Source organism: Oncorhynchus kisutch, linkage group LG2 (genome assembly GCF_002021735.2).
Source record: "Oncorhynchus kisutch isolate 150728-3 linkage group LG2, Okis_V2, whole genome shotgun sequence".
Taxonomy (NCBI): domain Eukaryota; kingdom Metazoa; phylum Chordata; class Actinopteri; order Salmoniformes; family Salmonidae; genus Oncorhynchus; species Oncorhynchus kisutch.
In genome coordinates this window covers 12,328,199-12,339,776 of record NC_034175.2, presented here as the reverse complement: position 1 = coordinate 12,339,776, position 11,578 = coordinate 12,328,199, and the positions used below count along the sequence as shown (strand labels likewise).

Genomic DNA, 11,578 nt, shown 5'->3' with positions numbered 1-11,578 from the left:
CCTGGTAGCATCCCTACGGTGAAGCATAGTGGTGGCAGCATCATGCCATGGGGATGTTTTTCAGGTGCAGGGACTGGGAGACTAGTCAGGATTGAGGGAAACATGAGAGAAGCAAAGTACAGAGAATTCCTGGATGAAAACCTGCTCCAGAGCACTCAGGAACTTAGACTGGGGTGAAGGTTCAACTTCCAACAGGACAACGAGCCTAAGAACACAGCCAAGACAACGCAGGATTGGCTTCTGGACAAGTCTTTGAATGTCCTTGAGTGGCCCAGCCAGAGCCCGGACTTGAACCTGATCAAACATTTATGGAGAGACCTGAAAATAGCTGTGCAGCGACACTCCCCATCCAACCTGACAGAGCTTGAGAGGATCTGTAGAGAGGAATAGGAGAAACTCCCCAAATACAGGTGTGCCAAGCTTGTAGCATCATATCCAAGAAGTCTCAAGGCTGTAATCACTGCCAAAGGTGCTTCAACAAAGAACTGAGTAAAGGGTCTGAATACTTATGTAAATGTGATATTTAAGCAACAATGAACTAAAACCTGTTTATGCTTTGTCATTAACGGGTATTGTTTGTAGATTGATGAGGGTGAAAAAAACAATTGAATCCATTTTAGAATAAGGCTGTAACGTAACAAAATGTGGAAAAGTCAAGGGATCTGAATACTTTGTGAATGCACTGTATACAGAACAAAAGAAGGGAAGGGGAGGGAGACACAGAGAGAGAGAGAGAGAGAGCAGGAAAGATGATGCATACACGTACCGGTTGAGGAAAACAGGAGAGATCCCTCTTGTCTTAGGTTGTACAGAAACATTTTGTGATAGAGAGAGGTGGAGAGAAGGAGAGAGGTATATAGAAAGAAGGGGAGAGAGAGAGGGGGACTTACCCTTTGTGGTATATGCAGAGACAGGGCAGGCGAGCAATGGTGTCCCCCTGTACAAGCTCCTCAAGACAGATTGCACATTCCCCTGCATCCTTACTCAGGACGTCCTCTGGAGGGAGAGAGAGAAAGTGAGTGAGTGTGTGAGTGACAGAAAATAGAGCTAGACTGCCCATTTAATCAACCAGGCCAAAGCCAGCTGCACTCTCCACCACCACAGCCTTGTCAAAGCCTGCAAACAGCCCTAGTCACAGCCTGCAAAGACCACAGGGCTTCTGCGTGGAGGCTGGAGAGGGAGAGAAAGATAGAGAGAACACCTATGAGGATCAAAACACACATCAACATGATACCGCCATGATTGGCTAAAAATGATTGCGTTTACACTACATTTCCTGAAGGGGGAGCTCTATATCCATGGTTAAACCCGAGTAGTCTATATGGACCAAATTGGCATTGGGAGCAGGCTCTAATGCAGTGGGACATGTGATGCTGAGAGGAGATGGAGAGGTGCATTTGGTCTTCCTTCCTTACAAACAACAACACACATAGTTGAAAGCAAGTGCTGTTCTGCATCAAGCTCTGCATAGTGTGGAATTGATAGGAGGAATCCCACTACTACAGTGTCTATTATGACTCCAGACTGACAACACAGCACTTCTCTGTCATAGGATCCCTTCTGAGGTCACAGAATGGCATTACAACCATCTATTCTCTATATTCATCTATTGACTCTACTCAGGGAATAATTCACCCAGTCAGACTACACTGTCTAGCACAACCAAATCAATGGATTGTCAGTCAAGGTTAATGTTTAGTGGTTGATGACTGTTTCAGAATGAGCAAAGGGGATATTCCCAATAACTCCCAATAACTGTCGCCTAAAATAATTCATTTAATTCTGCCTTCACACAACACAAGGGTGAGTCCAAAATGCCACCATATTCCCTATTAGAAAGGAGACCTGGTCAAAAGTAGTGTACTATATAGGGAATAGGGTGCCATGTCAGACTCACACAAGTGCTTGCATACTTGTGCCATTGTGTCTGCCTGGGTTAATAATTTGCATAACTCAAACAATCTCCCCATAAACAGAGGCACTATCTTTATTTCAACAGTTGGTTCTGTGGTTGTGTACGTCATGTTATCTGCAGCCCTCAGACCAAATCCTGCTTCAATAATTGATTATTTACTCATACTGGAAGCAAGTGAGAATGAAAACTGCTCCCATGCAGAGTTCATTGTGTGCAGTGTGTGTACATGCACACACCTACTTAAATACACACAAACACACATCTGCATACACAACAACACGCACAAACTTGCTTCCACTGTGAAGGTTAACCCAGGACTGGGCAGGACAGGGGTATGTATGGGTCCAGGCAAAGGAGAACTCTCTCTCTCCCTCTCTCTCAATTGTTGGTTATTTTTAACTGATGTGTTATAGAAACACATGTTACTTGCTCAGCTGACAGCTACAGAAAACACAGATGGGGGCAAGGGACTCAGAAAAAGGACACGCACACATGTAAATGCACACACACACCGGAGGGTTATGGCCTCATTAAAACACCAGGCTACTGTTCCTGTAATGTAACAACACACTATGTGTGTGTTAAACAGAGAGCAGGACAGCAGGCAGAGAGAGACAGAGAGCAGGACAGCAGGCAGAGAGAGAGAGAGAGACAGAGAGAGATAGAGAGAGAGAGAGAGAGAGAGAGAGAGGAGAGAGAGAGAAAGAGAGAGAGAGAGAGAGGTAGCTATGTATATTGTTGTAACAATGTAAACATATGTTTCCTATGCCAATAAAGCCCTTTGAATTGAAATGAGGGAGCGAGAGAGGGAGCGAAAGAGAGAGAGCGAAAGAGAGAGAGAGTGAGAGAGAGAGCATTCCTCTATAAATAATCTACTACCACGTGGGTTTTGATGTTGGTGACCTTGCACACAAGTACACACACGTACACAAATACACACGTACACACACCCACACCCAAACCCACACACTGCAGGAGGTGTCTTGGGCTGGAATATGATGCAATTTCGAGAAAATTGTTATTTTAGTATTTATTAATTAATCTTTAAGAATTATGTATTGGAGATATCTGACCCCTTCTATCCCACAGTGTTAGTTTCCTTGTTAAATTGTCAATTCGTCCTTAACTCCAGACGATTAGAGAAGAACAAGAGAGTCTTCACACACAGAGACGCGTATAAAGCTCTCCCTCGCCCTCCATTTGGCAAATCTGACCATAATTCTATCCTCCTGATTCCTGTTTACAAGCAAAAATTAAAGCAGGAAGCACCAGTGTCTCGGGATATAAAAAAGTGGTCAGATGAAGCGGATGCTAAGCTACAGGACTGTTTTGCTAGCACAGACTGGAATATGTTCCTGAGACTCTTCCGATGGCATTGAGGAATACACTACATCAGTCACTGGCTTCATCAATATGTGCATCAATGACGTCCCCCCCACAGTGACGGTACGTACATACCCCAACCAGAAGCCATGAATCACAGGCAACATCCACACTGAGCTAAAGGGTAGAGCTGCCGCTTTCAAAGAGCAGGACTAACCTGGAAGTTTGTAAAAAATTCCGATATGCCCTCCGACGAACCATCAAACAGGCAAAACATCAATGCAGGACTAAGTTCGAATCGTACTACACCGGCTTCAACGTTCATCGGATGTGGCAGGGCTTGAGTAAGACCTTTAACCAGGTCAACATTCACAAGGCCGCAGGGCCAGACGCATTACCAGGACATGTACTCCGAGCATGCGCTGACCAACTGGCAAGTGTCTTCACTGACATTTTCAATGTGTCGCTGGTTGAGTCTGTAATACCAACATGTTTCAAGCAGACCACAATTAGCCGTCTGTAGCCATGAAGTGCTTTGAAAGGTTGGTCATGGCTCACAACACCATTATCCCAGAAACCCTAGACCCACTTCAATGTGCATACCGCCCCAACAGATCCACCGATGATGCAATCTCACATTGGTGTTCCTTTTGCCCTGGACAAAAGGAACACCAATGTGAGAATGCTATTCATTTACTACAGCTCAGCGTTCAACACCATAGTGCCCTCAAAGCTCATCTCTAAGCTAAGGACCCTGGGACTAAACACCTCCCTCTGCAAGTGGATCCTTGACTTTCTGACGGGCTGCTCCCAGGTGGTAAGGGTAGGTAACACATCCGCCATGCTTATCCTTAAAACGGGGGCGCCTCAGGGGTACGTGATCAGTGCCCTCCTGTACTCCCTGTTCACTGACTGCACGGCCAGGCACAACTCCAACACCATCATTAAGTTTGTCGATGACACAACAGTGGTAGGCCTGATCACCGACAATGATGAGACAGCCTATAGGGAGGAGGTCACAGACCTGACCGTGTGGTGCAAGGACAACAACCTCTCCCTCAATGTGATCAAGACAAAGGAGATGATTGTGGACTATAGGAAAAGGAGGACTAAGCACACCCCCATTCTCATCGAGGGGGCTGTAGTGGAGCAGGTTGAGAACTTCAAGTACCTTGGTGTCCACATCACCAACAAACTAACATGGTCCAAGCACACCAAGACAGTCATGAAGAGGGCACGACAAAACCTATTCCCCCCCAGGAGACTGAAAATATTTGGCATGGGTCCTCAGATCTTAAAAAGGTTGTACAACTGCACTATCGAGAGCATCCTGACTGGTTGCATCACTGCCTGGTATGGAAACTGCTCAGCCTCAGACCGCAAGGCACTACAGAGGGTACAGTACATCACCGGGCCAAGCTTCCTGCCATCCAGGACCTCTATACCTCTATACCCTCCTGCTGCTGCTACTCTCTGTTATTATCCATGCATAGTCACTTTAATAATTCTACGTACATGTACATATTACCTCAATTACCTTGACTAACCGGTGTACATATTACCTCTACCAACATGTACATTTTTACCTCAACTACCTCAACTTCTTCGACTAACACATTGACTCTGTACCAGTACCCCTTGTATATACTGTAGCCTCACTATTGCTATTTTCTTGCTGCTCTTGAATTATTTATTTATTTTGGGGGGGTATTTTTCTTAAAACTCCATTGTTGGTTAAGGGCTTATAAGTAAGCATTTCACTGTAAGGTCTACACCTGTTGTATCCTGTGCATGTGACAAATACAATTTGATTTGATTTGAGTGGAGTACCATCAAAACTGAGATAATATGAGAAAGAGAAAGGGAGAGGGAGAAGGGGAGAGAGAGAGAGGGGGGGGAGAGGGAGAAGGGGAGAGAGAGAGCGAGAGGGGGGAGAGAGAGAGCGAGAGGGGGGAGAGGGAGAAGGGGAGAGAGAGAGCGAGAGGGGGGAGAGGGAGAAGGGGAGAGAGAGAGCGAGAGGGGGGAGAGGGAGAAGGGAAGTGAAAGAGAGTGAGAGAGAGAGAGTGAAAGAGAGAGGGAGGGAGAAAGGGAGTGAGTGAGAGAAGAGCAAGATATTTGGAAAGACAGAGAGTACAGGACATAGGAGACACGACAAACATCACATATTAGGAGGGTAGAAAAATTATGATGACAAACAGCATGGCGGAGCGAGGGAGCAAGAGAGAGTGATAGAACGAGGCATGATGACATCAGCACTTTATATTTATTATCTCCTAGAGACAATTAATGTATAAGCAGCACCAGGGGAACGGCAGGTACCTGATAGACAGTGTGTGGTTGTGTGTGTGTATATGAGAGAGACACACAGAGAGATACAAGGAGAGAGAAAAAGAGAGAAAGAGAGAGTGAGAGAGAAAGAGAGAGCGAGAAAGAAAAAGAAAGAGAGAGCCAAAGAGAGAGTAAGTGAGTGAAAGAGAGTATATGTGCAAGCAAGAGTATGTGCAGTGCAGTATGTACAGTATATTCCCTATATAGTGCTCGCTCTACAGTATATGGGCTCTCGTCAAAAGTAGTGCACTATAGAGGGAATAGGGTGTGATTTATCCAGAAGCTACAGTACTTCATGATCTGAATAGGGTGTGATGTATCCAGAAGCTACAGTACTTCATGATCTGAATAGGGTGTGATGTAACCAGAAGCTACAGTACTTCATGATCTGAATAGGGTGTGATGTAACCAGAAGCTACAGTACTTCATGATCTGAATAGGGTGTGATGTAACCAGAAGCTACAGTACTTCATGATCTGAATAGGGTGTGATGTATCCAGAAGCTACAGTACTTCATGATCTGAATAGGGTGTGATGTAACCAGAAGCTACAGTACTTCATGATCTGAATAGGGTGTGATGTAACCAGAAGCTACAGTACTTCATGATCTGAATAGGGTGTGATGCAACCAGAAGCTACAGTACTTCATGATCTGAATAGGGTGTGATGTAACCAGAAGCTACAGTACTTCATGATCTGAATAGGGTATGATGTAACCAGAAGCTACAGTACTTCATGATCTGAATAGGGTGTGATGTAACCAGAAGCTACAGTACTTCATGATCTGAATAGGGTGTGATGTATCCAGAAGCTACAGTACTTCATGATCTGAATAGGGTGTGATGTAACCAGAAGCTACAGTACTTCATGATCTGAATAGGGTGTGATGTAACCAGAAGCTACAGTACTTCATGATCTGAATAGGGTGTGATGTAACCAGAAGCTACAGTACTTCATGATCTGAATAGGGTGTGATGTAACCAGAAGCTACAGTACTTCATGATCTGAATAGGGTGTGATGTAACCAGAAGCTACAGTACTTCATGATCTGAATAGGGTGTGATGTAACCAGAAGCTACAGTACTTCATGATCTGAATAGGGTGTGATGTAACCAGAAGCTACAGTACTTCATGATCTGAATAGGGTGTGATGTAACCAGAAGCTACAGTACTTCATGATCTGAATAGGGTGTGATGTAACCAGAAGCTACAGTACTTCATGATCTGAATAGGGTGTGATGTAACCAGAAGCTACAGTACTTCATGATCTGAATAGGGTGTGATGTAACCAGAAGCTACAGTACTTCATGATCTGAATAGGGTGTGATGTAACCAGAAGCTACAGTACTTCATGATCTGAATAGGGTGTGATGTATCCAGAAGCTACAGTACTTCATGATCTGAATAGGGTGTGATGTAACCAGAAGCTACAGTACTTCATGATCTGAATAGGGTGTGATGTAACCAGAAGCTACAGTACTTCATGATCTGAATAGGGTGTGATGTAACCAGAAGCTACAGTACTTCATGATCTGAATAGGGTGTGATGTAACCAGAAGCTATAGTTCTTCATTATCGTAGTCTATGCCGCTCTGACATTGCCCATCCATCTATTTACAGATTCTTAATTTCATGCCTTTACTTAGATTTGTGTGTATTGGGTATTTGTTGTGAAACTGTTAGATAGTACTTGTTAGATATTACTGCACTGTCGGAGCTAGAAGCACAGGCATTTCACTCCACCTGCAATAACATCTGGTAAACACATGTACGTGACCAATAAAATAAAATTTATTTTACAATACGATGTTCTCTCTGATCAAATTGTTTTCATTTCACTTTAGTTAGAGTTACAGGGACATTGACATGAGAGCATGTGAGGTGGCATTGGTTCTTAAATGGATTGAACCTAAATCCATAGCTGACCGTTATTGACTGTCAGTGTGTGTGTGCTTTATCGGTGCCATCAGGTATGACAAGAGCTGAGTGTGATGTAACCTTTAAGCCTGCTGGAGCTGCTAACAGTTGGGTTCTAGACTCCATCCAATTGGAGACCAGTGACAGGGCAGCTGCTGTGGTGTGTATGTGTTCAGCTTAGCCTGGACACTGTTTCCACTGCTACAGGAATAGACCTGGGCTGCATAGCTCCGGAGACCAGCTGTGTGTGTGTCTCTACCTTGCGTTGAACATTTCTGAATAACATAGTTTATGACGTTGGGTGTATTGACTGTGTGTGTGCATGTGAGAGAGGCGTGTGTGTGTGTGTGTGTGTGTGTGAGAGAGAGGCGTGTGTGTGTGTGTGTGTGTGTGTGTGTGTGTGTGTGTGTGAGAGGCGTGTGTGTGTGAGAGAGAGAAAGATTTGGCACTGTGTGTTTATATGTGTGTGTATGTGTACGTGCATGGTAAACAGAGCTAATCAGCAGTGTTTCTGGTGTACATGACATTGGAGCGGTAGGTATGTGTTGGGCAGCAGGCAGCAGGCTGCTCAGAGCTAAGACTGGGATGGTCAGTGCTTTAGCCTGGATTTATGACATCCTCTCAGTGACCTTGACAGATAGAGGGAGGGCGAACACACACTATGCACAGCACCACACACACACATAACCGCACATGCATATTGTGTGTACAGTTAACTGCCAAAATAATGGAAACACGTGAGTAAATGAGGGATATAAAGTACATTGAAAGCAGGTGCTTCCACACAGGTGTGGTTCCTGATTTAATTAACATCCCATCATGCTTAGGGTCATGTATGAAATGCTGGGCAGGTCCTTATTTTGGCAGTTACTTGTATATCATATATGCAGCAACAGCATACAGCATTTGTCACGTTCTGACCTTTATTTCCTTTGTTTTGTCTTTATTTAGTATGGTCAGGGCGTGAGTTGGGGTGGGCAGTCTATGTGTGTTTTTATATGTTGGGGTTTTGAGTTCGGCCTAGTATGGTTCTCAATCAGAGGCAGCTGTCAATTGTTGTCCCTGATTGAGAAACATACTTAGGTAGCCTGGGTTTCACTTTTGAGTGGTGGGTGTTTGTTTTCAATGTGAGTGTTTGGTCCACACGGTACTGTTTCGGTTTTCATTTTGTTCACATTGTTTATTGTTTTGTATTTCAGTGTTCAGTTCGTTTTGAATAAATCATCATGGAGACTTACCACGCTGCCTTTTGGTCCGATCCTTCTTCCACCTCTGAATGCCGTTACAGAAACACCCACCACAAAAGGACCAAGCAGCGTGGTAACGGGCAGCAGCAGCAGCAGCGATGTCAGGACTCCTGGACATGGGAGGACGTTTTGGACGGCAAGGGTTGCTACACATGGGAGGAGATCCTGGCTGGAAGGGATCGCCTCCCATGGGAACAGGTGGAGGCAGCTAGGAGAGCAGAGGCAGCCGGAGAGAGGAGCCAGCAATACGAGGGAACACGGATGGCAAGGAAGCCCGAGAGGCAGCCCAAAAAATGTATTGGGGGTGGCACACGGGGAGTGTGGCTAAGTCAGGTAGGAGACCTGAGCCAACTCCCCGTGCTTACTGGAGAGCGAGAGGGACCGGGCAGGCACCGTGTTATGCGGTGGAGCGCATGGTGTCCCCGGTGCGTGTGCATAGCCCGGTGCGGTACATTCCAGCTACTAGTATCAGCCAGGCTAGAGTGGGCATCTGGTCTCCAGTGCGTCTCCTTGGGCCGGCGTACATGGCACCAGCCTTACGCATGGTGTCCCCGGTTCGCCAGCACAGCCCAGTGCGGGCTATTCCACCTCGCCGCACTGGCCTGGCTACAGGGAGCATTCAACCAGGTAAGGTTGGGCAGGCTAGGTGCTCAAGAGCTCCAGTACGCCTGCACGGTCCGGTCTATCCAGTGCCACCTCCACGCACCAGGCTATCTCTCCGTCTTCTCCCTACAGAGTCTCCCGTCTGTCCTGAGCCGCCAGAGTCTCCCGTCTGTCCTGAGCAGCCAGAGTCTCCCGTCTGTCCTGAGCCGCCAGAGTCTCCCGTCTGTCCTGAGCCGCCAGAGTCTCCCGTCTGCCCTGAGCCGCCAGAGTCTCCCGTCTGCCCTGAGCCGCCAGAGTCTCCCGTCTGTCCTGAGCCGCCAGAGTCTCCCGTCTGTCCTGAGCCGCCAGAGTCTCCCGTCTGTCCTGAGCCTCCAGAGTCTTCCGTCTGTCCTGAGCCGCCAGAGTCTCCCGTCTGCCCTGAGCCGCCAGAGTCTCCCGTCTGTCCTGAACCGCCAGTCTGTCCTGAGCCGCCAGAGCTGCCAGTCTGTCCTGAGCAGCCAGAGCCGCCAGTCTGTCCTGAGCCGCCAGAGCCGCCAGTCTGTCCTGAGCCGCCAGAGCCGTCAGCCAGCCAGGAGCCGCCAGAGTCGTCAGCCAGCCAGGAGCCGCCAGAGCCGTCAGCCAGCCAGGAGCTGCCAGAGCCGTCAGCCAGCCGCCAGAGCCGTCAGCCAGCCAGTAGCACCCAGAGCCGCCAGCCAGCCAGGAGCCGCCAGAGCCGTCAGCCAGCCAGGAGCCGCCAGAGCCGTCAGCCAGCCAGGAGCCGCCAGAGCCATCAGCCAGCCAGGAGCCGCCAGAGCCGTCAGCCAGCCAGGAGCTGCCAGAGCCGTCAGTCAGCCAGGAGCTGCCAGAATCGCCCTTCACTCCGGAGCTGCCAGAGTCTCCCGCCTGTCCGGCGCTGCCGGTGTCTCCCGCCTGTCCGGCGCTGCCGGAGTCTCCCGTCCATTCGGGACCCATTTCTAGGGTCCCCAGTCCGAGGTCGGCGGTGAGGGTCGCCGTGTTTAAGAGGCCACGGAGGCGGACAATGAGGCAGAGAAAAACTGTGGTGAAGTGGGGTCCACATCCCACGCAAGAGCCGCCACCGCGGACAGACGCCCACCCAGACCCTCCCCTATAGGTTCAGGTTTTGCGGCCGGAGTCGGCACCTTTGGGGGGGGGGGGTCTGGGTGGGTGTTCATCATGAACACTTACCACGCTACGCTTTGGTCCGATCATTCTTGCACCTCTGAATGCCGTTACAGCATTGTTGTGTCCCAATCCAAAGGCAGCTGCCTGCAGCCTATTGGCTTACAAAGGCACCTACCTTTGTTGGTAGGTGAAAAGGAATCTTATTTGAGAGGGGATTCGAAGGCAGCATCACGTGATAACGCATAACGTTTGTTTATATTGTATCCACTGTAGTAGCATGAACAGTACAAAGCCCTATGAGATCCTCAAAAAGTTCTACAGCTGCACCATTGAGAGCATCTTGACTGGCTGCATCACCACTTGGTATGGTAACTGCTTGGCATCTGACCGTAAGGCAGAGTGTGTTCGAGCTCCCTGCCTTCCAGGACCACTATACCAGGCGGTGTAAGAGAAAGGCCCTAAAAACTGTTAAAGACTCCAGCCACCCAAGTCATAGACTGTTCTCTCTGCTACCACACAGCAAGCAGTAACGATGCACAAAGTCTGGAACCAGCAGGACCCTGAACAGCTTATATCCCCAAGCCATAAGACTGCTAAATAGTTAACCAATAGCTACCCGACTATCAGATTGACCCTTTTTGCAATAACTCTTTTGAGTCATCACATACGTGGTGCTGCTACTGTGTATTATCTATCCTGTTGCCTAGTCACTTTATCCCTACCTATATGTACACATCTACCTCATTTACCTTTCACCCCTGCACATCCACTCTGTACTAGTCAGGCAGGTCACCCGTGATTCAAGTCAGTATTCGACGTACATCCATGTCTGAGGACGTTGAGAGATGACATGGAAACCGGCTACTAGGAGCAACAATGATCGCTGTTACCTTCAAGTAGGTTTCAGTTTTGCTAGGGCGTTGTAGACGGGTTTGTCGGATAGGTGTAAACATCTGCTTATGGTTCCAAAAGTTAACCCTCACCTTAACCATTCAGAGTTAATGCCTAACCTTAACCATTCAAAGTTAATGCCTAAACTTAACCTTGGAACGATACAGAGAAGTAACCAAACACTTACAAATTTGACATCTGAGAAACATGGATGAATGTCTAACTCTGACGT

General features: G+C 47.6%; 1 protein-coding gene across 2 annotated transcripts in view; it reads right to left on the bottom strand.

The window, feature by feature from the left end:
• Positions 1 to 11,578, bottom strand: part of LOC109907715 (E3 ubiquitin-protein ligase znrf2) — a 76,025-nt gene that overhangs the window by 10,133 nt on the left and 54,314 nt on the right. For both annotated transcript variants that reach the window (XM_031787550.1, XM_020505861.2), the window contains exon 3: positions 891 to 996. In XM_031787550.1, the coding sequence (XP_031643410.1) occupies positions 891 to 996 (106 nt within the window). The remainder of the gene's footprint in view (positions 1 to 890; positions 997 to 11,578) is intronic.